General features: G+C 43.7%; 3 protein-coding genes across 3 annotated transcripts; all 3 read right to left on the bottom strand.

Moving 5' to 3' along the window:
- Positions 1-3,265: 3,265 nt before the first annotated feature.
- On the bottom strand, positions 3,266-16,010 carry ccnjl (cyclin J-like). The gene is made up of 5 exons (XM_079269300.1): positions 15,919-16,010; positions 12,683-12,893; positions 4,681-4,980; positions 4,394-4,553; positions 3,266-3,966 (listed from the first exon to the last, which is right to left on the bottom strand). Exons 1-5 carry the CDS (start codon positions 15,994-15,996, stop codon positions 3,447-3,449), a joined length of 1,269 nt encoding a protein of 422 aa, XP_079125426.1. The 5' UTR covers positions 15,997-16,010; the 3' UTR covers positions 3,266-3,446.
- Positions 16,011-17,648: 1,638 nt separating this feature from the next.
- On the bottom strand, positions 17,649-20,973 carry c1qtnf2 (C1q and TNF related 2). The gene is made up of 3 exons (XM_079268302.1): positions 20,800-20,973; positions 20,213-20,473; positions 17,649-19,112 (listed from the first exon to the last, which is right to left on the bottom strand). The coding sequence occupies exons 1-3, from the start codon at positions 20,825-20,827 to the stop codon at positions 18,472-18,474; spliced, it is 930 nt and encodes a 309-aa protein (XP_079124428.1). The 5' UTR covers positions 20,828-20,973; the 3' UTR covers positions 17,649-18,471.
- A 753-nt stretch (positions 20,974-21,726) lies between these two features.
- slu7 (SLU7 homolog, splicing factor) lies at positions 21,727-25,960 on the bottom strand. The gene is made up of 15 exons (XM_079268093.1): positions 25,820-25,960; positions 25,444-25,604; positions 25,067-25,220; positions 24,904-24,984; positions 24,651-24,815; positions 24,403-24,465; positions 24,155-24,286; positions 23,874-23,971; positions 23,721-23,788; positions 23,351-23,490; positions 22,952-23,113; positions 22,754-22,855; positions 22,578-22,655; positions 22,347-22,463; positions 21,727-22,235 (listed from the first exon to the last, which is right to left on the bottom strand). Exons 2-15 carry the CDS (start codon positions 25,602-25,604, stop codon positions 22,056-22,058), a joined length of 1,701 nt encoding a protein of 566 aa, XP_079124219.1. The 5' UTR covers positions 25,820-25,960; the 3' UTR covers positions 21,727-22,055.
- Positions 25,961-26,502: the final 542 nt, after the last annotated feature.

Genomic DNA, 26,502 nt, shown 5'->3' with positions numbered 1-26,502 from the left:
TGAGTTCAGTAAAAGTTGAAACTCCACACGATAACAATAGTCCAGTAAACATCCTGCATTCACGACTTTAGTAAAAGCAGTTATAAGAAAAATATACTTAGTGTCCACACATTTTAAGTACTCCCATTTTTATACATTTATGCATTCATTTGTTCATTATATTGTTGCTGGTTCAGGTGAAGTTAAGTTTAACAACTTTACAAACACTTTAATCTTGAGAAATGCATCACATTTTGCTTCGTATATCAAATGTAATCTGAAAAAGTAACACCAACAGCTGTCAGGCAAATGTCGGGGCGTAAAGAGTTTAACTTTCTACGTAGCGGGCAACATGTAACAAGAAGAAAATGGCAACATTTAAGTTGTTTTTCTTACCGAGCTTGAGTAAATGTACTCGGTTACAGTTCAACACCGCTTCAGTGCGGTTTATTGAGACATTAAACAAATAATGTGTTGCATTGACAGCATGCGGCCACAGCTGGAGGACTGCGTGTAAAGGCTGCAGGGCTTATCACTGGAGCTGCTGCATTGTCTTCCCTTTCAACCAATTGGAGCAAAGCAGCAGAAACCATCATTTCCCTAAACGCTGCGGGCACTTTGGAACCGCTTCCTCAGAAGAAACACGCCACACAGACTGAGTTCACTTGTGTTTATTTATCCGTGGCACATTATGATTAACGAATTCCTTCCATCATTCGGTGTCAGATAAACCAAGACTACAAATTGGTACAAAATAATACAAAAATATAAATTGGAAGTTTGTGGTTTCTTTACTATCACATCAGACAAGTGGTTGGTGCGCGTGAACATCAGCACCTTTCACTGGAGGGAAAAATGCATCTTCTCGAGCTAAAAGACGAAAGCATTCAGTAATATCTATCACTCAAAGGAGGTGGCTGCAATATGCAACATATTCATTGTGTTCAGAGCCCACTGCCCTCTCGAGGAGATCAAGTCAAATCACACAATTATCAAAAAATAAGTTACAAAAGATGAACCAGTGGTGTACACGAGACAGTGATGGCTGTGGTCAGTTTAAACAGAAACGTATTGCACTGTTGACACCTCCGTGAGAAGTTGCTCATGAATTATGAGGAAAAGAGCAAGTTTGAACTCCATCAACAAAAATCTAGTTCACACCAACGGCATTCATCAGGAGAATCACAAAAAGCTGTTAACTAAAATACACTGAAAAGGAATGTAGAAAATATAACAAAACTGTACACAAAAAGTTAAAACACAGGCATAGCGTCTTAGTCCTCGTCACTGGAAGGAACGCTAATCATGTCCTCTTCAGTGGTGGGAAAACAGACAGATGTTCAGCTGTAGAAGGGTTGATGGGTCGTGATTACAATAGTGTTGCAGTTTCAGAAGGCTTCTTCATGTAGTGTCATCTGAGAAAAGCACACCCTACTGTGAATTTAACTTGTTCATAACCGTTCAGGACAAGGCATGACATGGTACGATGTCCAGTGTCCAGAGGAAAAAAAAATATGAGAAATCGGTCCAGAATTTGGGGTCCACAGTAGAGCTGTAAGGACTAGGAGACTATTAGATTAGACGATCGACAGAAAAGTGATCAATTTGGTTGAAAAATGCCACGAATTCTATGGTTCCAAATATTCTCAAATATGAGAATGTGATGCTTTTTTTCATCATGAACCAACTGTTTTTGGAGCGCTAAAACAATCGTTCTGAATGCATCACATTGAGCTCTGGGAACTAGGACTGGCATTTTAGACTATTTCCTCTTTTTGAGACAAAAAGATTAATCCGGGAAAGTACTGGACAGATTAATCAGTACTGAAAATAATTAGTTTCCTCCTTAATTCAGTCAACAAAAGCCCAGAGCTTGTGATCCACGGTTATTCAAGGTACCACCATGGTAACCAGTGAGCAACCCCTGTGACCGACACTGGGAATCTGGATGTGTTTATACGTTAACAGGAAGTGGAATATTGGAGATTGCAGCTTTAGAAATCTGGGAAGCAATTACCGTCGACTGCCCACAGATGTGTGAAACCAGTGACGCCGAGGCTGTTCCACTACAATGCAGACAGACTGTTTCACGCATTCAGTTACTGACTCATCAGTAGAGTATAGTCCAGTGGTGAAGAAGGGGAATATTCCAGCCCCCACAGATGCTGCAATAGCATCCACTTTAAAGCATAATAGCACAGAATAATGGGAAGGCTGCTGGTTTACAGCCTAGAAACCTGAGCCTGAATAAACACTTTCTACAGACGGGTACAAAGAAAACTATAATTAATCAATGGTGGGTTTCTAAGTTGGTATAAAAAGCTACACTATATCAAACAAAAGTCAAACGGCGAAGAATAAATGAGTCATCATAAATAAAAGCTATGGCATGTTTCAATGGCATCATATTCAAGTAATCTTGTTCAAGTCCCTGATACTTAGTGGTTCATGTAAACATCGTAGTCATTAACAGACACAGAACCAACAGTTTATAAGAAGGCAGCAGCAATTTATATGTACAATACACGGACAACATCCACGTCTCCTTCACCATGCTGGTCCAGTTTGTGGTAAATTCTTTGAGTGGTGCCGGAGACACTGAAATTAAAACTTCAGGAGGACAAAGCCTGCAGCTGCCAGAGACACACATTTTCACCCGAGTGTGAGACGGCTCTGCTACAAGGCTCGACTTTGGAGATGGAAGAGAAGAGATGACGAGCACAAAAAAAAAAAAAAATAAAAAAAAAACAGCTGTGGACTTTACCTGCTGTGCTCAAAGTAATGAATTCTTCGTCCCTTCTGAGGGCTTATGTGGTGAGCAATTCCCACAGCGGCCCTTCAGCTCCAACCGAGACACGAGTTAGATCAATGTTCACTGACCGAGTCAGCAACAAGCCTTTATTTCTTCTTCTTCTCAAATGTTGGCTCAAGCGCAAAAAAACAACAACCCACAAGCCAATTCCTTTCTCTCCAATATGTGTTACATTTTTGGGATTAGACAATTAAAAAAAAAAAATCATGTCGAGCAGCAAGATATCCTTATCACAGATACTTTGCGTTCTGTGCACTTCTAAAATTGGCTCAGTTATCACATGACTGAGAACAGGCACTGAATGAGGTGGGTGTTAGATCAAACTGCTGCTTTCATCTCATTCACAGTGATGACAGTCTCATAACAACACAGATCTATAAAACCATTTTTTGCAACGCCGCAGTGTTTCAAGGTGGTGGAACGTTTGTCACGTCAGTGTGATCACTTCCACCGGGTCCGTCCTGCCTTTGGACCTCTGCTTGCGTTTGAGGCGTCTCTGTGTGAGGGACGAGGGAGCGGGACAAGCCGAAGGTGTTGCGGAGCTGACGGAGAGAGAGAGGAGGTCCGTAAAAGGATAGTTCGGGGTAGGGAATTGAGTCGGAAGCATAGCAGTGCACTCCCGCAGGGGTTTGTGTTCCCTCTCCGTCTCCTGGCGTCACCTGTCGAAGCAGCCCGCTGTGAACGTGTGATGAGCCCCCAGGTACCCCCCGCTGTAGGCCATGCTCAGACAGTGGCGCGGCTCTCCGGCGAGCGCCATCTGCACGGAAATGGGGCCCTGCAGCGGCAGCGCGCGAGCCCCCGGCTGGAGACCGGAGGTCAAGCTTGGGTAGGAGGGGAACCCACCCACAGGAGTCATGGATGCAGCCCCAGTTAGGAGACCCATCCTGTGGCTCTGAAGGAAGTCCTGAGACATGTTCACCACAGGCCCCAAAGCCTGGGAGTCCGCTAGCGCCTGCAGATGGGACAGGGACGGGGAATGCTGGGAAAGGTGCGGGAAGCCGTCTGGCTGAAAGAGCAGCTGTGGTGTGGAGGAGGTGGAGGAGGAGGAGGAAGATGAGGGTCTCTGGATGACGGACATTGGAGAGAGGTGAGAGGTCTGGGGCTGCAGAGAGGAGGGCCGGTGAGGAGGAGTGGATTTGGTCTTGTTGGCCTCCTTAACGTCATTGTCATGAGCACTGTGGAAAGGAACGGTAAAAAAGATGGGAAATGAATCAACAGATATGCAGACAATTGAATTCATTCAATTACATTTACACTAAAATAAACACACAGCCGCCGACCAAGAAACGGAAAACTGAATTACAGACTTTAAATTACACAGCATCAACTCTGATTATGAGATAGACGGGCTTTGTCAGATGATGCACACAACAGTTAAAGTTTTTTCTGGTTGAAGCAACAGGCGTCCTATAATCCAAAACCATGGCAACAGAAAATAGAGTGAAAAGAGCCTCAATGGCATCTACCTTGAGCAGCCCACTAGACTTTGAGAGGATCGTGTTTGTGTTAAGACCTTTTTTTCTCTACGTGCATATGTGTGTATGTGTACACGTGTGTGTATGTGTACACGTGTGTGTGTGTGTACACATGTGTGTCCCTTACAGCAGCATGAGCTCAATGCACTGGGTGAGGTGGTCCCAGGTGTAGCCCGTAAGCAGATGCAGAGCGGTCGTCCAGCTAGGAGAAATCTGAAGGCAAATACGAGATGCTGCCACACATGCAGCAGCAACCTGGGACGGTCTGAAACTCAGGAAGGCGTGGTCTAGAAGAACCCAACGACAAGGATTTCATTCAATCTTTAAACAAACCTTCCCCACAAGCTGATAAATTCATGATCAACACCTCTGGAACAAAGCAAAGTCCAGTTCACTTTCTTCCTCATAACCTACCTTGGAGTGAGACTTCCAGAAAGTAGTGAGTGTATTTGTCCATGAAAGCCTTGGTCTTCGAGAGGGACGAGAGGGGCCAGCCGTTGTATAGGTCGCCCTCCTGCACCGACGCATGGAGGTAGTAGTCAATAAAGTGGGCTGGTGTGGGCATGCACAGATTCCAGCCAAATGTCTCGAGCAGCAGGAGCTCCATTTTGATCAGATCCTTCTTGTTGAGAACCAGGTTCAGGCTGCACATAAAGCCCAGAGAGTTCAGCTGCTCTAGTTTGGGGACCCGGTCCTCCTTTTCCTCAAATTTACCTGGGAACAAAGGCGGAGATGCAGTGAGGTCACCTAACAACAGTGTGTTGTGCAATAAACACAGTTAGACTAAATATGTCACCTCTGAAACACAGACTACACATACATACTCATGAAAATGTATTTTCTGCAGAAAAAAAAAACAATCCAACAATTCAAAAGGAAATCAGTCTGCAAGTTCGATAATCAAATACCGTAATCAATTTGGTTAGAAACATAAGCAGACATTCCAGCTCATTAAATGTGAAAACATTACGTTTTAATTCTTTAAAAAGTGAAAACTCTGGGATTTTAGATCGTTGATTGAAAAGACCAAAGAACCTTCCAACAGAAAATGGTGTCTTATTCAGAGCCAAAGTCAGAACCATTGATCTGGTGGGGTAAAGATGAGATCTTTGCTTCCTTTCAGTATTACAATGATCCTCTGTAGCTACATGGAGCATGTTTATGGTCAGCCATAAAGAGCCTTATACTCCAGCTTCCACAAAACCTAACAAGTGCCTGCAAAGCATTAGCAATTAAGCTGACTATTACTGAACATCTGGCTATAAAGCTACGCTATTACACTCACAGGGAAACATCACTATAGGCTTGCAGAGACTGTCTGTGGATTACACAAATACTGTCTATGAAACAACAGCGTCGGCTCGATCCCTGATATTTCTGTGCCTCTCGCTCGCTCCCTCTCTCAGACATTACAGCGGCACTGCAGCGAGCCCCCTCCCCATCCCAAGACATCCTCCTTTCCATGGCAACAGCACCGAGGCCTCGGGGGTCTGTGTGACCAATGGAGAGGGGTGACTCTGCCTTTAATCAGAGGATCCAACAGGCCTCCTCTGCTCAAATTTAAGGAATGAGGGCGAGGAGGTGTCAGGTTACTCTGATACAGGCCTTCCTCTAAAGCCTGTGGCGTAGCGACACAGCTTTGAGAAGGACGACGTGGGGACTCCTCGTTGATTTATAGTGACAACTGAGAATCATAGCTCGGACCTTACTGGGTTTTTTAGGCCGATATCAATATTTGAGAAGACAAAAATGATATTCAGACAGATGTGCGTTTTGTTTTTAGATAAAACACTTGAGAATCATTTTTGACCAGGCAACACTTTAAGTACCCCCATTTAGCATCAGTACATGAACATTTAATAAATGCTTTATCAAAACATGACAACGTAGTAGTAAGCAGATAATAACACATACGTGTTTATTTAACTATAACTCCTCTAGGCACACATCATGAACACATTCAAATGTTCTCATATCTGCTTTATAAACCATTTATTTAATGTATATTTACCGTTTATAAATGTTAATTAGGGGGACGTATGGTAAAGTGTTACCTTTGATGAAGCTCCATTATTTTACTGATATGTCTGTCGAGTGGTACTTTTTTTTTTGGGACAAACCCTGATTTGACAAAAGTAAATGACCTGAAACATATCTTTGTTATTTCTGTGTGGCTACTTCTAGTTATTTATCAGACAATTCATACGGCAGTACTGATTTATCTGCAATAAGCTGGTATCGATCAATATATCGGCCCGACTGATTCAACTCAATGATTTGTCCAGTTTCTACCCGGAGTCATTCGTGGAAAGGTTGATGCATGAGTCAAAGTGCCCCAAGAAGCAAATAATTAACCTCACGGAATATAAATGTGATTACAAAAACACAGCAGTAGGGCCATCACAATTCATATAAACACACAATCACACACTACTGCCTGCTGAGTAAGTGCCACTTAGTTGCGGTCGCAGAATTAGTTGGCATTATACCCACTGTGTATTTGCTTTGTGAAAACATGCATCCAGTTGGGAACGACAACAACCCTTCTGTTGGGGGTAAATCTTGGCCTCTAAGCTGAAATCATGGCAACTAAACATTGAAAATAGGAGCTTTGACTTTTTTCCTAGCTGTAGTTAAAAGTGACTACATTGGATACTCCAAGCAACAATCGTCTGTCGTGCCTTTCATAAAGACATTTACCTCTCCGTAAATCCACAGGAGAGAGGAACAGAGAGGGAACGGGTGAGAGAGTATTAGGGGAGGGGTGTGGGGAATCTGCAGCCCAACGAAGCCAGGGGAGTAATTAGCAGAGAGGCAATAACGGGATCTCTCCACCAGAACAGGAAGCACTGTGAAACAGGGCTGATTACACAGCCCCGTCCACACTTGCCCCGTTCTCTTACCCTCATATCCTCTGGATCGGGGCCCGGTCTGCTGCTAGACTGCTATGTCCACACAGACGCTGCCATAAAAAGCCATCAATACCCCCAACCTCCACACAACACCAGCCTCTTTGATCTTAAAGAGAGTCACAGCGCACGTCAGCCTCCTCATTGTGCTCTTTGATTACTCCTCTTTGGTTTACTGCTGTGGGTGAACCGGCACATGGGATGCCCAAAAGCTTTAGTAACACGTAGCAACTTCAGAGGGAGCTACAGAAGTACAGTATGATTAGAGCCACAGACCGGTTTGACTCCCGTGTGTCATAGCCTGTATGACAGTGTTCTCATTCATGTCAATGAGTTGGCACAGCGGGGGCGCAGCAACCGAGCACGCCGGCAGAAAAACAAGTTGACTGGTTCCACTTTATCTGCAGCACAGCCCAACGCTAGATAAACATGCTAAACAGGGCTGCACCTAACTGTTATATAAAGTAGTTCATCAATTATTTAAAAAAGCTGCTGCCTTTAAGAAACAGATGTGTTCCACAGGACCCCCCCCCCCCCATTCATCAATTAATTGTTGTTTAATGTCTCACTACAAACAGACATCCAAGATAATTGCCTAGTTGCAGGGTTAATATTTAGATCGGGGACAATCGGATACATAAGATCAAGAATCTTTTAATCGTTGATCGTTTTTAATACGTTGTGTTACAGACATATTTGGTCGATTTCCAAAAGGTAAAGTATTTCCGTTCCAGCCCATTCCACCAGCATACTGCACTGGTCCATCAAAAACATGATGGTGTACATACCAATTTGAATACCATGTTGTAATGTGTTATTTTATTTGCCTCACAAGTTGTACAATCCCACCACCAAAACACAGTCAGTGCATCAGTGTTTGATGAGCTGGACACCACCAATGCAGCCCCATGTCCCGTTTTACTGATGTGAATGTGGGCTGAGAGCGACGGTGCATTCCTCTCCTCTGAGTCCGACCTGGAATGCAACTAAATGATCCTATCTCAAGTCAGCGAGACACTGAAGAAGAAAACTACCCGTCCATACACTGCACCTTCAGGGCACCCGCAGGTGATGGTGATGATGAGAAAAGGCAAAGTAAACAGGGTGAAGTTAGAGGTCGGGGGTTAGGGAAAGGTGAGGATGCAGGGCCTCCTCCCAGGTGTGCCGTTGGGGTAAGAGGTTGAGAGAGGAGGGGGGGGGTTTAGAGTGATGGGGGCTGTTAGAAACCTGAGAGCTGTATCCTCACACAGAGACAAAGAACTCCGTTTCTGTTCTTTTTGCAGACATCGTGTCATTCTAGTCCATTAACCTCAAAATAGTTAAGTTACGCTAAAAGAAGCACAGTTTATACTTTCACACAGTTTGGACTAGCACTACGAAACACAGGACCAGCAGCTCAATTCTTGGGGAAATGTTCTTCATGGAAAATTTGATAAACGGGATACAAATGAATCCAATGTGATTTATTTTTCAAATGACGTTTTGTAAGTTACCTACTGTGACTATTGACACTATCTTGCCAATATAGAGTTAAAGGAGCAGCTTGTAGGATTCAGTGACATCTAACTGTGTGTTTGCTGATCCCATCCAACTGAACACTGCTCACTCCCTTATGAAGTGTGTTGGAGAACTACGGTGGCCCCCAGGTAACATGAAAACACAAAAGCTCCTCTCAAGAGCCAGTGCAACATGGCGGACTAAGTGAAAAGTACCCGCTTCCATGTAGATATAAAAGGGCTCATCAAGCTGACAAAAACACAACAATTCTTAGTTGAAGGTGATTATACACTAATAAAAATAGATCCCCCTAAATGCTACACAACGGGCTTTAAAGTGGAGTAAAAAAACATTCATGGGAATCTTCATATTCTCTACTTCTTTTTCTGCTCGACAGCCACGGAGGAATTTCCTCTGCCGTTTAAACTCCTTTTATTTGCTGGTTCATCTTTCATTGGGAGTGTGAAATTGGTCACAGCTCCATCACAGGATCTCCATGTTGCCACCCCTGGCCCCCGGCAGCTCTCACAATGTAGACCAGGGCCGACCCCTGACCCCTGATGCTAATGCCTGGGTGACCAAGGAGAATCTTAAAACCCAGCCCCGTGTGTTTATGTGTGTGGTGTGTTTTGGGGGGGGGGGGGGGTATGCCGTATGGGTGATGAGGGCTGACACAGGGGGAGTGTGGGCAAACAGAGCCTCAGGCATTAGCCAACATAACAAAACATGGAATATGACTTAATTATAACATGTGGATTATATATGATTTCATTAAGTACGATAGCCTCGCATGACAATAGTTCAATCAGGATTATTGTCAAACCTGTGAGAGGGGATAAAGGGGGAAGTGGGGTTCCCTATTCATCTACATTTCAGGGCACCCTGCTGGGTGGTTCAGTTCTAAACATGTCCCGTTTTGCCGGCCACCACCTCTCCCTCCCTCTCCACCCTGTTTAACATCAGCAGCCGACCTGCCTTTGAAGTAGCGCTCCACTCGTTTCCCAACCCCCCCAGGGATGTGGGGCTGCTTTTACTGGCCGCCCCGTCCCAGGCCTCGCTCGCTCTGCCCGTCCCAGACAAGGTGAGCGAACGACGAGGAAACCGAGCCAGCAGCCAAAGGTAAAAGGACACCACCGGAGCCCCGATGCTTAAATGGTTATGCGGCCGTAAAGCACGGCCTTTGCAATGGGAAATGCTCTAATGGATTCAAATTTGATGTGAATCTTAGATCTCAAAAAATATTTTAAAAAATATATATATTTTTTAAAACACACACCACAGACACACACACCAATCTGGACCCAGCAGCCTCAGCTCCCCTCCCCCTCTCTGGAAAGGGTCTGGCTGCCTGGCTGGCTGTCCTGCCTGCATTGACGAGCTTTTGTTTGAGGCCCGACTCAGAGAGCATATGGCAGGTGCCCCTCAGCACACAGTTCCTCCCCACCCTCGGGCTCCGAGGCCCATCTTAAGTGCATTGTGTAGTCAATATGACTGCGCTTCTTGTGCGACACAGGATGCTCTTTTTAGTTGTTGTTAAGAGACCCTTCACTGAATCGGGTTCACTTAGCAAAATACATTAAATCCAGATTAAACAATAACTTGGTGCAGAAAAACACCCGCTGATTATAATCATCAGCCAAACAACAAACTAAATATACAAATAAAGAATAAAACATTGTGACGACTTATACTAGAGACACCTCCATGATGTCCTTTAACATAACAAGTAGATGCAATATGCAGAGCTCTGACTTCAGGGACCGAGATCTGCCAAGAAGAGTGATGTGATCCCTGCAGGACTTCATGGAATGTAACACAATAGAAACTTAAGTTTGGGGATGGGGGCTGGTTTTTAATGGAAATTTCCAGTGCATTCAAATAGTGAATACTGAAATTCACATTAAATTCCCCAGGATTTTGGCTTCTTGCAGTAATTGGAGTCTCTGAATGAGCTCCCAACAGTTAATAAAACTAAAATACTGACCACAATCTGAAGAAGAAGAGCTCATCCATGAACAAACACATGCGCACACAAGCATCCACAACACACACACAATAGAGTAACAGGATTAAGCATCGACTGCTGAGAGGCACAAAAGAGGTAGCGATTAATTAACAGAGCGCGGAAGCCAGAACATTTTAAAGAAAGACAATGTATGTGCCTGTCAAAGGCAGGAGGTGGGACCTGGGGAGGCCGTTCAATAAGTAGGCCAGATTCCAAAGCACCTCAGGACACATAAAAACCCAAAGACAACTTTGAATCAAACACCCTTTCAAGCCTTCATCAATCACGGCTGCGACTCCCTAGAGTCCTGCAGGAGTCAGAGAGCCCGACTAACAGAGAGCCACAGTCAAAAGATTCAATCGAAAACCAGATTAATCTATTAGAGAATAGAATAAGCACCACTGTCCAGAGTGGCTTGATAATATTTATAATCGCTCAATGAGCAAACTCTCAAAAGCTATTCTTGGATTCTCATGAGATTGCTTTTTAAATAAAAGCCTCTTTCAAGTCGTATTCAAATTCATCCCACCACAGAGACTACTCTGATTGCAAAGATGGCCTGTGTGCGACTACCACACACACACACACACACACACACACACACACACCGAGCCCTCCCAAGTGAGCGGGCCTTTTTCCAGACTCCCACTTTGACGGCATCATTAGTCTAATTACCCATGATGCCATGGGCTGCACTAATGTACAGAAAACCTCACAGTCTGTTAATCACAAGACAGACGCAGAGACACTAATAACTACCACACAACCTGCCCCATGCATCAGCAGGGTGCACCGACGAACATACCTGCTCTACACAAAACACATACATTTTACAGCAGAGAAACATGCTGGTTACTATTTATCATCACTTCTTCAAAGAACAACATCAACCAGTCATCAGCCGAGGGAAGAAGAGCTATTTAGGAATTTAAATCCCAAGCTTCAACTTGATTGCTTTAAATCGGCACAGTGCAATCACTCAGTCAGACGGCCATTTAAAGGATAAGGCTGGTGATATTTCTATTTTCGTTGACCAATCCCCATTTCCTTAGTTCGTCAAAATAAACTACAGAGCTTAAACATGTTCATCAGTATGACGAAACATGCCGGCCAGTAAAAACGGTGTGAAGGACGATAACGGAAGCTGCATGGCACAGCGGAATGAATTAAATAAAATACACAAGGCTGTGGTAGCACAGGAAATAGTTGTGATGGCAGAAATATATATATATTTTCTCTTATTGACAATAAATAATACCCAATATCCTTTAAGTATGAAAAGAGGCTGATCACAGAGAAGTGCTATTAGAGAATTATCCGTTTTGTCTGCAGGCTTTGTATGAGGATTGTGGGTACGACATCCTCTGCAACCAATCGCATGTTCTCAATGACAGGGGGAAGAGGGCACACCGTACACTGGAGGACATTGACCGTGGCAGGTGTGACACTAGTTCATCCCAAACTGACTGGGTGGGACTGAAGTAACAGCAGCAGCTCCAGACATGTTAGTGTAGCCAGGATCAAAGACCCACGAGACGTTCTGCAGACAGTTCCTCCTAAGACAATGACGCACTCATTCTTCCACAATAGAAACCTTGTTGTTTTTTCCAAACCGACATTGCAGCAAATTGTCAACACAGGCTATCAGATCTGTCTGAAAAGTGGAGTTGAAAGAAAGAAATACCCCCACGGTCTCTAGAGCATAACTCAAATTAGCCTTGTTGGGGGAAGTGTTTCTTCTTGTGTGCATTAACTGTCACCGCCTTACTCTTAGCTCAGAAGCGTTACAATGTAGCTCGTCTGCATTCACAGGAAAAGTCAAAGTAGAATTGTTTTCAAGATGAAACGCACAACCTAATCTTAGTGAAGTACGTGTGTAGTACACTGAGGTCTAGATTAAAGCAATGGAAAGGAGGGAACATCTATTGAAAGACCAACTCTTAATTTTCCATCTTGTCAAACTCAACACTATGTGGCTGGATATAAGGGATGACAACGGACTTACTGGCTAGGAGCAGACACGAGAGGGCGATGACATAGAGCTGCTTGACGGCCACGTCGTAGTGGTCCATGAACAAGTCCAGCAGGTAGACGGCCAGGTGACGCGCTGTGGGACACAGCTGGTAGCGATTGCTCAGGATGGCCAACAAGTCAGCAAAGTACCGCCGCATGCCAATCTGTGGAGAGTGGGCTCGGTAGACCGGTAGCTTCAGCTCCTGTTGGGGGAGAAGAAGAGAGGAGGAATGAAGGGGGACCCAAATAACAGGGGGGGGGGGGGGGGGGGGGCAGTGGAGAAACGCAGGGGTTGTAAGAGAAATATATGCATAATAGTGAGCCATGCACGTCCCCTGCTGACTGGGTTTAACTGCCGTCAGGAGATATGCTGTGTCTAAAATACTCAAAGAATAAACTCCATTTACCATCAGATACTCTTGATTGTGATTCAGACTCATTTCAATTTCATTTAATTCACCATCGCTGCAGAGAAGAGGAGCTAATTTGGGTCATTGCAGGGGTCTCAGAGTAATGGAGGGTGGTCATATGCGTGTGTGGTTGTGGGGGCGGGAGGCCTGGTACTTCCAGTAGAGGTTGAGTGGTAGATAGGATTAGGTTTCACCTCTAGCACATCTCCTATTCATGTTCAATCAGCTGCATGTGTTTCAAAGTGGACGATGGATACTCGGGGGCATTAGCATTCAATCAGCCTCAGGTATCTTTACAATCAGCAGCAGAAAACAGGTTTCACAATCTGCTTGAGAGAACGAACAACAAACATTTAGTACCGCATGTACAAATTCACCGCGCATACTTTCTATGTCTGTAAGCGGCTTATGGGAAATCGTTTTTGTTTTCTTATTTATTTTTTTAGCTCTCTCTGAATCTGAATAAAAACAAGGGCTTTTGATTTGGGTTTAATAAGAGATTTAGGATCTGCAGATTAATCTTCCTAAATTCAAACAGCGAGGGGTCCTCGCATGAGAGGCGGTAAACAGAAAACCATAGTTTTGTTCAGAAACATTCCTGACTTGAGGGTGGCTCAAACAGTCCCAATGTGGCTTTACAGGGTCACATTTCAAAAGAAACACGCGCTACAGTCAGTCCTTGAAATAATACCGTTCTGTGAGGGCTCTCGCAAAATGCCAACTATTTATTTTGAGCTGAACTAAGACAATGACGACTGACACTTCAATAGAGTCTAAAAATAGACTCACGAAACCATATATAGCCCCCCCCGGTACCACAACCAACCATACCGCCCAATCCTCCCCAAACTCTCCTCTCCTCCCACCGCTTCAGCCTCTGGTCCATCTGTCTGTCTGGAGGTACAAGGGCAGCAGGAGAATGGGGGGTGGGGGCCTGCTGGAGTCTGGAGGGGCTCCGGTGGGGATCTGCGCGGGGTGGAGAAGGTGCCTTTGTGGGGGACCCGCACCATAATTAAGGATTCCACAGCTGCCTCGGCCTGATTTGCATGTCTGATAATTTGCCACATGCTACACACCACAGCTATCTCCCACATCAGGGCATTACCACTGCAGCAAACGTCATTAAGGCTGGATGAGGCTGTGGGGGAGCAGGCGCCATGCAGGAAACCCGAACACTGTGTGAGGGCCTTTTAACACACGGCACTGGTACTCACTGCAAACGTGACTGCTTTCAGCTGACACACATGTGAAAACAGCCAGCCATCACAAGCTCGTGAAACCTATCAAGAATTTTTATTCAAATGTAAAGCAATCTGGTCAATTTACAATTAATCAGTTGAATGTTTTTGAGAATAATTGTTGTTTATATATTTATTTATACTTGTTTGACCAAATCATAAGTTGATTTATCCAGAAAACAACCGGCAATGAAAATAATTAGTTGCAGGCCAACCAATAGACCAACACGCAGACGTTACAATAACCGTCTCATTTAAGGAGCAGGAACACGCTAATGTTTAGGACATGTTGACGTCAGTGTTCAGTAGCAGGACAATCTGCTGGTATGTTGAGAAATAAATGTACGCTCAGTTTTCATAGCCCTTATTCCACTGAGGCATGAAACGTATCGCGACACATCTTGTATGCATGGCGAGTAGAGCGCCAACAATTAATCAAGCAGATTAATTGATAATGAATTAACAGTTAGTAGCAGGCTATTGATATTGAGAAGCTAGAAAAGACCGTTCTTAAATGGTCTGACAGAACGTCTGAGTTAAAACACGGACACAAATGTACAGCATGTTGTTTGCTACAGGCGCCAAAACAGAGCAATCGACTGATCTTTTAAGAGTCTCAAGCATTTCTCAATTCCTCACACGTAACTCCGCAGGATTGAAAACGAGGGCATTGCATGTATATACTGTGGAACACTAAATGCCGATAGAGGGCAATCAGACCTAACATTAGAGCGACTATCTCGCCCTCATTACAGTGTGTGAGACAAGAGTGGGCGTGTTGTTTAGTTTCCAGCTCTGCGTGCAGATTCTCAGTCTGCTTGATGTCTCGCTCTGAGTCAGACTGTCCAGCACGAGTAAACTGCGAGTAAAAGTATGAATCATATACTGTATATAGGGCCCAGTCTGACACACTGCAGCAGTTCTCACTCACACACGTGAACACAATCTGTGGTGCGTTCAGGCACCGGATATCTAAAACCTGATCTGCATTCATCTCCCTAAACGTGAAGCTGGCAGCAGAGTCCCGGCCCAAAGATGCCAGTCGAGTGACAGATGTCTCCATTAAAGTGGCACATGGGAAGAAATACGATCACGCTTCGAGGTTAATTAAGCGATTTCCACCTAATGAGCCTTAAATCCTCCATGTAATCTAATTTAGATCATGTTTAAATATACAACAGGACCGTGTGATTATATTTTCTTCCAATCTTCCAGCACATTGTGAGGTGTATAACATGCTACGATGAGGCTGTGGAATACCAACACAGGTTGGTTCAGTCTGCAAATAAGTAACATTACCAATAAAGTTGCCAGTTAATTTTCTCAATTAATAAATGTATCCCTTAATAAGGTCAGAAAATAGAAAAATATTATTTATTTTGATAAAATCTTTTTTGAGTCAAATATGTTAAAAAAATAAATCTGTTAAATAAAAATTGAGGATTCATTTTCTTTTGATTGACGAATAGAAAAGAGAGAGACGGTATGTTAATTTGTTGAAGTCACAATCAAAACCGGTTCAGCTCACGCTGTGAAGAACACAACACATGAACACAGGGCTGTGTTCATTAATAGCTCACCTTGATGCGGAGCGACTGATGGATGTCGGCCGCTAGCTGTCCTTTCCACCATTGCAGCTCCCTCTCCATCTTTCCCATCCAGAGGACACTTCAAGAATCAAGTTGTACCTGCTGAGACAATTACAACAGTTCAAAACACTTTAGAGTGGCGAGAATAACTCGAAACTGGTTAATATGTACTGAGAAAGTATCCTGCAAGAGCGTGAAGTTACTCTACATTAAATGCAGTATATTATTTGAATCACGTGTTTGTTTTCGCACTAAAACCAGGCGATTGAAACGCGCTGGGGGACCGGCTCGTTTTGATAAAGTTGTGGCTCACCTTTCTAACAGAGCTCTCTTTTCCTGCATAGGCCATTTTCTCCGCTCGGGTATTTAAATGGCTCAGTTAAATGTACGCTCGACCACGCTGTAGGTCCACGGAACTCACGGCAGCGTTTCACTAAACGCCGTCTTTACGCACGGTTCTTCGCTTCCCGACAAAATAACTCACGAATCTCTCACTTTGCTTATCATTCAAAACGCGTCGGCACCACGAGACACCGGCCAAACACAGTGAGGCGACACAAGTTAATAATGTCCGTCGAGCGAACAAACACTGGAAAACAAAAACACGCTGCGATTAAACTACTCGCGTCCTCTCGGACACGGATGATTTCAGTAACCTGGTAAACTTTTCACCCTCGGTGGTTCGTACACGTGCCACTCACCGCTCCGACGGGAATGCCCCCCAGACCCCTTTGTCTCAGTCCGACATCCTGGACCAGAGAACTCCTCTTCGGCTCAACTTTCAGAAAGACAACAAACGACACCGTTCAGATCCGCTGACAAGTTCATTAAATAGCTGCCGCCGACGAATCCCGGCAACCGGCGTTCCGTTGGGCCGTTTTTCCCCCAAAACTGTGAGCACTTTTCCGAGAGGTTTTCGCTACACCGTTTTTCCTCCCCGGTAGCTTCGCTGTAACAAAGTAACGTTCGTCTCGGCTGCACCAGCTGCTGCGGTTCGAGGCTCGTGCGTTCGACGTGAAGAGGGCCCTCCTCCCGCCTGGGAGTTGTAGTCCTTTAGTCTAGAGGTCAGTGTCGGAACTACAAGCTCTCACGTGTTCACAAAACAGTTTAATTTTTTTGTTTGTTTTAACATGTGAACATTATTTTATTTTCTTCATTTCATTGTTTTATTTTATTATTATTGATCTAATCACTTAATTAGTTTATTTATAACATCATTACTGTTTATTTGTTGTTTGGTTAAATCTTTGCACGACTGTTTAGTTAGTTGATTTATTATTATTATTATATTTCCTTGTGTATATAGCTAAACTTTTTAATCTGTTATTCTTATTGTATGTATTGTGCATTTAATATTTTTACACTTATTTTATTTACCTGCCATAATCGCTGCTGTAGTGAAACAATGTCCCCTTGCAGCATTAATAAAGTAACTATCTATCGAACACACCTTTCATTGGAAGCAAGCTCTTGTATAAATAGTTCAAATGATTGGTTGATTAATTAATTCCAATACCACCGTTTACCTTGAAAAAGTAGACAATGCTGTTTTACATTTTTTGGACAGGCAGGGTTGGGTCAGATTACTTAAAAATTTAGTGAGTTACTGAATGCAAATTACATGACATTGTTTTTTGTAATTAGGATTACTTTTGCAGTTTAAAGTAAAACAAACAAAACAAAAAAAAAGACTTCCACAATATTGTATTTTTTCTGGCACAATCTACAGGTGCATTATTTGTAGTCTACATGGAGGACTTTGCTCTTATCACAAGAGGAGCACTTAGTCAAAATGCTCATCTTACATTTTCAATATATATATATTAAAAGGAAGAAAAAAAACCCACATTAATCATCCTTTGATTTACAGTAGAAAAACATCTTTAGAATTGGTCAAATCAAGAAGTCCTTGACAATGTAACTATAATCTGATTGCACATTTTTTTCAAATGTAATCCGTTGATGAGCAACAAATTGTTGTAATCTGATTACGTAATCCCAAATACATGCTATCTGTGACTACTTAATCCTGTGGACAGGCTGAGGATGAAATTATAAACTATAATTATTATATGATTCAATTTGTTCTTTTAATTACTTGTTATGCAATGCTTCCCATCATTAATATCCAATGCAATTAGAAATATTTGATCCGTCTGATGGGATGTCTAACTTAAAGTCCTCCTCCACTCAAATATGTGTTTTGCTTATTGTTGGATGTTTGACTTTAACTGTGCAAAATGGTGCATGTGCGTTTCACTCCAATAGTAATAACGTGACAACCTTGGAGCTCATGTAAGATAAATAAAAAACAGAGGAATGATGATCATTATTATTATAATGACGTATCCAAAAAATATTTTGTCAGCAAATGAACGATAATGCAGATAAAACACCGCGCTTTTCAATGTCAAACAATTACAAGGGTCCCCCAACTGTGGCTGAGTTTACTTTCCTTGTGTGCCCCCTGGTGTCAGATTTTGGATTCACAACATTTTGCTGAGAAATCCACCAATATTTAAATACAATGAAATGATCTCGGGATTAACCATCATCCCGAGCATTCGCTTTCCCCTCAGCCTCGTTGAGATAGTCCTGGTCCGCATAGATAAGGAAGCCGGTGAAGGTGCTGTCTGTCCAGAAAGGGTCAAAGAAGAGTCCGTTCTGCTCGGAGTAGAAGATCTGCAGCCAGACCTGGTCGGACTGCTGCAGGTGGAGAACAGTAGAACCAGACGCCACGTCATGGTTCCCTGTGTTCGCATCGAAGGTCTTGATCTTGTACTGCCCGTTGTGGACCAGCCCGATGGCCAGGTGTTTGTTCGCCAGAGTGATGTCATATGTGAAATAGTAGACCCCGGGGACGACACAGACGAACTTCCCACTTGTAGTGTTGTAGTGATCCCCCTCGTTCAGCAGGATCCGGCTGAAGCGGATGGGCAGTCGCTCTTTAGGGTAGCTCTTTGTGACCGCCACAGAGAAGGCCGATCGGGCCGCGCTGCCGCAGTTACATCCCCCTGGAGCTCCTTGCTGGCCAACGTCACCCAGTTCTCCTTTATGTCCTCGTTTTCCAGCCGTCCCCGGTGTCCCTCGTAGGCCCTTCGGTCCTCGAGGTCCAGCCTTGCCGAGGACACCTTCGCGCCCCTTCACACCTGGCTTACCAGGGTTCCCCGTCCTCCCTGGATCACCTGGCAAAATGATGACAGAATGCTTGTAATTTAACAGTTTAGCACAATAACATATTCAAGACAAAGCTGTGAAGAGCCTAGAAAGAGCTCCGTAATCTGATTGTGTATCTCACAGTTTATTCTGTGCCCAAAAGGAACCTGCACATTAAAACTGTCTCTCTTGTAACAATCATCATTTACAATGTGTGATAGAGAAGAGAACATGAGGCGTCACACTGAGATACAGTTACCAAAACTACTCCATATTATACATTGTATCAGGACATATGGTTATAAAGCTGTAAATAATAACAATAATAATACTGATAATAATAGTTCAACAAAAAATGATACAATTACAATAATATAAACTATATAAACACAAACTTTAAAGACAATGTAGGTGACACATCATATGAATAGATTTCTTATTTTTCTATTAGATAGAGTCACAGTACCTTAACAATTCAATTTTAAAAAGGTTCAAAAGATGGGCGAGGACTCGAGAACTTGGCTTGATGGACGTGAAATTTCCCCAATAAATTGAATAAATTGACAGGTCGCTGAATTTTCTGGTTTAAGTTTTCACAGTATAATATTACATCCATGGCTTCCGACTTAACTGTCACTCAAAGAGGTTTGAGTGACAAACGACTAAATTATTTTCCAGAATCCTAAAGTGTACCGACATTCATTCAATAGATGTTAAGTTGTTTAGTCTTCGTTTTTACAGAGTTCACATTTGTTATTGAGAACCAAAAGTCTTGAGACATATTTATTCGTGGGAACAATGGCTCTACTTCGTATCTTATCCTTCATTGTGACGTTATTTATATTTGGGGTCACCAGAGAGGTCGAACACTTGACGTCCTGTTAACAAACGGTTCTAAAACTCCAATAACAGAAATCCATATGTTAAAGAACTGCTCTCTCAAAGCCCAAACAGATTTAATGTGTCTCTGTAGCAGACTTCTAAAACATGTCATCAGTTCAAAGCAATTCTCAATAAAACTATGAAACGACATAAAGTATCACGTTGATAAGAGAATGTGAAGGATGTTGTTTGAGCTGTTGAACATTGGGGTTGGCATTACAATAGAAGAGAGTCGATCGATAACTACCTCCATTTCCCTTTTCTCCCCTCTCTCCATCCTTCCCGTCCGGGCCATCCTTCCCTGGGGGCCCCATGGGGCCCGTGGGCCCTGGTGATCCTGGGGCTCCGGGGTTTCCGGCAGGTCCATTTGGCCCTGGCAGACTGCAGACCAGCTGGGAGGAGTGGACGGTGATGTTGCGTCCTCCTCTCTTGGACGAGGAATATGTGGTTAGGGAGAGGACAACCGACAGCAAACACAACATTACCAACATCTGGAGCATGATGGTCACTGTGGAGCCAGAAGACGAGGGAAAGTCAATGTTTACAGCAATAAATGTGTTTTTGTTTTGTGAGTTAGTCGCAATCAGATGACAAATACATTCAACCTGTCCCGAAAGACTGAAATAAATGCATGCTATCTACCGCTAGTATCACATGAAGAAACCGTTACTGTCTTAATGGTGCAGTCAGTTTAATGCCACGACTCGGTGCTGAATAAGAAATATGAGACATGCAATTGTACACAAGTTAAATCAAAAGAATGCTGCTCGTGCTTACTGCATGTTTTTTCAAAGGGATTGTATCGGACATTTGAAAAACAGAGAAATAACTCACCCGTTGAGAAGTTATGACCCACGGGCATTAATCAGCTCTGTCCAAGTCCTTTCTCTGCACAAACATGACTTCACAACAATCGAGTGAGATAACATTCTCTGAGAGAAGAGCAGCAGAGAAATGTGCAGCCCAATCACGGTCCATAACATCCGCCCTGTTCAGCAAGTAGGCCTACACTGCCAACAAATACTTTCACCATGATGTCATCTTAAACTGGAGTCGGTGCAGCAGTAGTGCACAGCTGAAGTGGTGACGCATCGCTTGTTCACAAACTCAAACTGTGGGAAAACAGTGTGTTGTACAACAGACGTGATAAAATGTAGAGCGCAGACATCTAGGTTTTGTATAAAATGCCTGTTGAATATTACCAGATGTGTTTGTTGCTGTGCTGCAGAACCGAGAGACCAGTGAAGCATTCCAGCTGCTGTGTGAAGCAGCGCCTTGTGTTTAGAGAGCTGCTGCATTCACCCTTAACTGGAACCACGTGAACTGAAATTGTATAACAGGTTGTGTGTTGCAGGTTTCAATGAGACCCTATTAGCAACAACAAAGAGGGGGGGGGTCACCAAAATCAGCTTATAGTCAACATGAACATGTATTACTGTAATGTAGACTTGTTAAAGACTGAATAGGAGTTGGAATGATATTTAAATTGTGTGACAGTGGGGAAAAAAGTATTCAACATTATAAGCCAGTCAGTTAACTGCCATTTATGAAGCAACGTCAAAAGAACCGACTACACACTTTGATCCTCACAAGTCACAGCAAGAGAACTTATAAGACAAACACGATTATATCATCCCATTTCAGTTACTTTGTCATATAATACTTTCCTATTGAGCCACAATGACCACTGAAGAGATGAGCAGTACACCGTATATAATTATCTTCATCAATGTGCATAAGACAAGACAAAGTATCCAGACGAATAAAAAAAATATATACATAAACTGTATATTTTATTATAAAAACAATGCATTATTCCCACTAAACGTAATTACATTGAGACGGAGGGAGGCTCCCATGTTTCAACCTGTTTAAGTACAAACAAAAGCAAAGATCATCATTGACCTATAATCTATCGGCCTGTGGCATCAAAAACAATAAGTGATCAAATTGAAATGAACAAAACGCTGGAAACCAAACAGAAGCCTCCTGCTGTAAGTTCACAAGATGAGTTTTCCGAGTCATGTTTTTTTTCACCGAGCAGCAGCTCTGGTAAGAGTCCTTGAGGAGACTTTAGGGGGGTCAGCAGGTCACTGTCCCAGGAAGGAAGCCATGGGATCGTCTGCCCGGCAGCGTTTCATGCGGAAGGCCTCCATCTCCTCCTCAGTGGGTGCCTTTACTTCCCCTAAGCTGTTGTACGGCCTCTTTCTCTCTTCCACCTGCATTATTGCATCTATTTGCTTCACCCGCTTGTCCTCTGCTTCGAGTGCCTGGGAGGAGGAAACCGGTTGGAGGTCAGTCACACAGAAACCAGTTAAACCAGCGATACGGACAGTTGATCACAGAACCACCTTCTGCCATCTAAAAACACAAATAACTACCTTCTTCAGCTTCTCCTTCTTCTTCTCTTCATCCTCCGAGTCGCTGCTGTCAGAGTCGTGCTTCTTGTTCTTCTTTTTCTTCTTCTTCTTCTCTTTCATCATCTTATCTCGATGCATCTGGGGATGAAAAACATTGACGCTATTAACAACCTACATTTAAACTGACAATAAAGAAACCCACGTGAGCATTAACGGCAACTGCGACAATCTTAACTCTCCGGCGTCACTTACTTCCAGCAGAGTCTTGGGCTCTTCTTCCTCCTGTAGCTCCATCAGTCCCTCTTCAAATGGAACACACTCAGAGTTGCTCTTCAGGTGACGAAGACAACAAAAACAGAATGTAAGTAACAAAAACAGAGCCTGTGTATAAAACCAGCCCTTTGAACACTTGTAATGCATCTACTTACTCTTCCGATTCCACTCTCTCCTGTGCAGTAACTCAGTTTGACCATGGAGTGACAACACTTGTATCCCCAGTAGCCATCCGTCCAGAAGGAGCCCCAAATACACTAAACACAACAGATTTGTTTTAGAATACAAACAAACGAAATGTGACAAAAATATAGCAAGATATGTTTCCCAACAGTGCGTTCTGCCGTCCTTACAGAGTGGTTATTGAGGAGCACGTCCTCCTCATACTTGGAGCGAGCCACGGCCTTCTCGAGTCCCTTCAGCACAGCACCGTGACGAGAGTACTCCACGTAGTCCTCCGTCTGGGCCAAGAGCAACTCCCGCGGCGGAGCATCCAAGTGCTCTTCACCTCCATACTGATCGTCACACACACAAAAGCACCAGCATCTGTGAAGTCTTCAGCCAGAATGAATACCTAAGCCCCTACACAGCTGTTTGGGAGCAATACTGTAGCCTGATTTAAGGCCTGACGGTATTTATTTACTTGGTAGTTGGTTCACATTTCAAAAGAAAACCACTTCATCAACACAAAGAATCACAATGTCCCATTACTCGTTCCCACATAGTGCACATTTACATGCTCAGCTGTTCACCTTCTCTAGAATGCCGTCCCTCTGTTTCTCTTTAAAGTCCTCCTTCTTGACTTTGAAGGACTGATGGAGCAGCTCCAGCTTGGTGGGGTCGGCTTGCAGATGCACCTCAGAGCCTCTCTCGTAGGCCTCCCAGGCAAACACTGTCACAAGGTGAAGCATCGGCGATTATTTACAAGATACAGAACCTGTTTGAGAGGGAATGTAGTCTATCTGTTGTGTGAAAGCTAAGAATTTATTTACGACAAAACTGTGAACAATCATGCCGTTGGGGTCTCATCTTATTTATGGATTTTGCAATATCAGGAAATTATAAAACAGAGTGGAGGTGGTGATGGGCTGATGAGAGCTAGAAGATATCTCGGTGACTTACACTGTGTTTGAGCCATGTTGATGGTGGCCCCGCTATAGCGAGCAAAATTGTCTCCAGCATACCCCACCCTGTCCGACGAAAGAGTTTACACAATCATTTCAGTGTAAGCCAATGACAATGTTTGAGCCATCAGGAAATACATCAACAACTTACTCGTCGGGGTTCATGCCAGTGTTGGAGTACGGGTTCTCTCTCATAGCGCGAGTCTTTGGATCATAATATGCTGAATTTGGATCCAAATTCCTCAGGTACTGTGAGAAACAGACACGGAAATTCAGATGATTGGGCGTCTCCGAGTTAGTAACAGTAGCTCACCTCTCACTCAACCTTAGAGGCAACCAAACAGTCAAAGCAACGGTTTCAGTGAGACAGCTTAAGAGTGAAATAGTAGTTCAGCATTATGCAACTGAACTGTTTCCAGATGCGTCTCTTACTTTAGCCGTGTCTTCTCTGATACGCAGATTCCTAACAGTGATTCGTCTCTTGGAGTCAAAGTTCTGACCCGGCATGTCGATGTCATCTGCGTATTTATCTTCATCCTCGTCCTCACTGTCGTGTTCCCGCTCCTGCAGAGAAATGATTCAAAGAATTAACACGTCTTCTAGACAAGAGGCTAAATTTGATCTCTTAAATCAGACAACAATGAAATTCATATTTATTACGATCTCGACCGAACACTTACTTGATCCAGTTTTCCAGAGGCCAACTCATCCTGAAGCTTCTGTGCTTTCAACGTCCTTTTGGCCTGAGAGGCAGAAATAAATACAAAGTCTGATTCATGTGGTGAAGGGAAAGTAGACGACACCGCTATAATGACCTTTTTCATACTGGAAGAGATTATACGGTGCCACCAACATTTGTTTTCCTTTTGTCTCAACAAACCAAACAAACACTCCAGAATTAAACCAAGCTTAATTCACCACTGCTTACCAGATCTACTTTGGCATATTCTTCCACGATGCGGTGGTGATCCTCAGGGTCATACCCATTCCAGCGATCTCGCTTCCCATCATAGTCCAAGTCCAGCAGCACCTGACTGTGTTCATCTGGAGCTATGCCGTTACCCGTGAACCTCGCCCCAACTCTTCTGGGTCGCTGATGAGACAAAAGGTGAAGATCAGGTTAACTTGAACTATGCCAGATATAATATACTGCAAGATGAAAGAAGAGATATCCATTTTACCTCCAAGCAGTCCTTCTTCTTGTGTGTTATGGCTCCACAGTTTTCACAAGCTCCCTTACGAAACTTAGTGCTGACAGCAGACTATTTGGCGAAAGAAAGCGCTTTTAACTTTAAAGTGCATTTGTAATGACTCCATGAAAGTAACTCATTGATTCACCCTCACCTCTTGCACTCCTCTCTTGTACCACTCTCCAACAGTTGAGTAATAAGCCTCTTCTTCATCCTGTGGTCGCTGATGCTTTAGTGTGGGCCTTTTGGACGGGTCGATGTACCATGGCACTGATGAAATATACTGCGGGATGTGAGGGTTTATGTCCCTGGAAGACAATTGAAGAAGCACAAGTGGGTCACATTAAAATAACAGTGGGCGTGTCCTGGCCTGTGTTACAAACCAGGCTCTTGTGAGCGTTCACTGGAGTTGGTTGTGTGAGGGTCAAGAACATTGTGCATTGAAAATATAGAAACATTTTCAAGAATAATAGAGACTTTAATATCCAGATATGAACACGTTGCAGCCTCTCGGTGCAGACATGAACTTACTTCCCCTCCTCGTCCACCTCAGCCGGAGCGTTTCCCAGCTTCCTCTGCTCCTCGAGCTCCTTCTTCTTCCTCCAGTCCTCCCTGGTCATCTTCTTGGGCTCATCCAGGCCCACGATGCCCTCCGCGCTCACGTTGGGCTGCTCCTCCGTCATGGCTTCCATCTGCGTCAAGTGTTAAATAGAAACATGTCTGTCCTGAATTCAAACCCATACAGCAGCGAGTGCATTTCATCCACAATCACCTTCACACAAGTTACAGAAGCTAACGTCACTGTACGTCAGCTAGCCTAACGTTAGCTGTTTACCAGCTGAGTGACTTAACGTGAAGTATTTAGTCTCTCATGAGTCGATTTAACAAACGCTAGTAACTTTGTTACCTTGTTAGGATCCAACAAAGGACACAGTGGTCGATATTACTCCGTAAATAAACGGTAGTTTCCTCCGTACCCTGCTCTGTGTTTGAACTCGCTATGTTTTGGTGCTAACACACGATCGACGCCATTTTACAGCAACTGCAGCTACGTCACGTTGTTGTCTTCTTCTGTGGTGTTTAAATCACCAAGCTACAACAGCAACTGCTGGAGAGAGCGACGTCAAGTGGACACGGCTGCTCTCACGGATAACTGTTGTTTACATGCTTGTGTAATCTAATCAGTACATTTCCTTTCTGTGAGGTACAAAGCAGATGTCATTGTATTTGTTCGTCACACTTCTGAGAGTTAAATGATGCAACAGTGCAAAGTGCACAACTATCCCAGGCTTCCTGTGTGTCCACTGCTCTGTAAATTACATTGGGAATATGCTTCACCAACGCCAGGATCAACTGATAAGGACCCTGAAGTGGATCCTTGTATTTGTTTTATGACATTTTCATTTACAGTGTCTGCACCCGTTTTGTAATTTCCCAAATCAATGTGTGTAATCAAATTCTCGCACAGTAAATGAGGCCAAGAAGTATTATAGCACAGCAAAGTGAACACTTAGCAGACAGTGTGAGGAGTAAAGGGTTAATAGGGGCCCAGCAGCTCAATTTCCCTGGGGCCCCTATAGAGCTTACTCT

This window comes from Melanostigma gelatinosum (genome assembly GCF_949748355.1).
Source record: "Melanostigma gelatinosum genome assembly, chromosome: 5".
NCBI lineage: Eukaryota > Metazoa > Chordata > Actinopteri > Perciformes > Zoarcidae > Melanostigma > Melanostigma gelatinosum.
The sequence above is the reverse complement of the archived record's forward strand: the minus strand, read 5'-3'. Positions and strand labels throughout refer to the sequence as shown.

Bases quoted from the DNA above. Each gene is read 5' to 3' on its own strand.
- ccnjl (XM_079269300.1), bottom strand. From the start codon at position 15,996: ATGGGAAAGATGGAGAGGGAGCTGCAATGGTGGAAAGGACAGCTAGCG. The intron at 12,894-15,918 runs GTGAGCTATTAA...CTCCCCCAACAG, and splicing joins ATCAGTCGCTCCGCATCAAG to GAGCTGAAGCTACCGGTCTA. The intron at 4,554-4,680 runs GTAGGTTATGAG...GGGTTCTTCTAG, and splicing joins TCTGGAAGTCTCACTCCAAG to ACCACGCCTTCCTGAGTTTC.
- c1qtnf2 (XM_079268302.1), bottom strand. From the start codon at position 20,827: ATGCCCGTGGGTCATAACTTCTCAACGG. The intron at 20,474-20,799 runs GTGAGTTATTTC...CTGGCTCCACAG, and splicing joins GGGTCATAACTTCTCAACGG to TGACCATCATGCTCCAGATG. The intron at 19,113-20,212 runs GTAGTTATCGAT...TCATTTTGCCAG, and splicing joins GGGAGAAAAGGGAAATGGAG to GTGATCCAGGGAGGACGGGG.
- slu7 (XM_079268093.1), bottom strand. From the start codon at position 25,604: ATGGAAGCCATGACGGAGGAGCAGCCCAACGTGAGCGCGGAGGGCATC. The intron at 25,221-25,443 runs GTAAGTTCATGT...ATTGTCTTCCAG, and splicing joins GAGGTGGACGAGGAGGGGAA to GGACATAAACCCTCACATCC. The intron at 22,236-22,346 runs GTAGTTATTTGT...TCCTCCTCCCAG, and splicing joins AGAAGGAGAAGCTGAAGAAG to GCACTCGAAGCAGAGGACAA.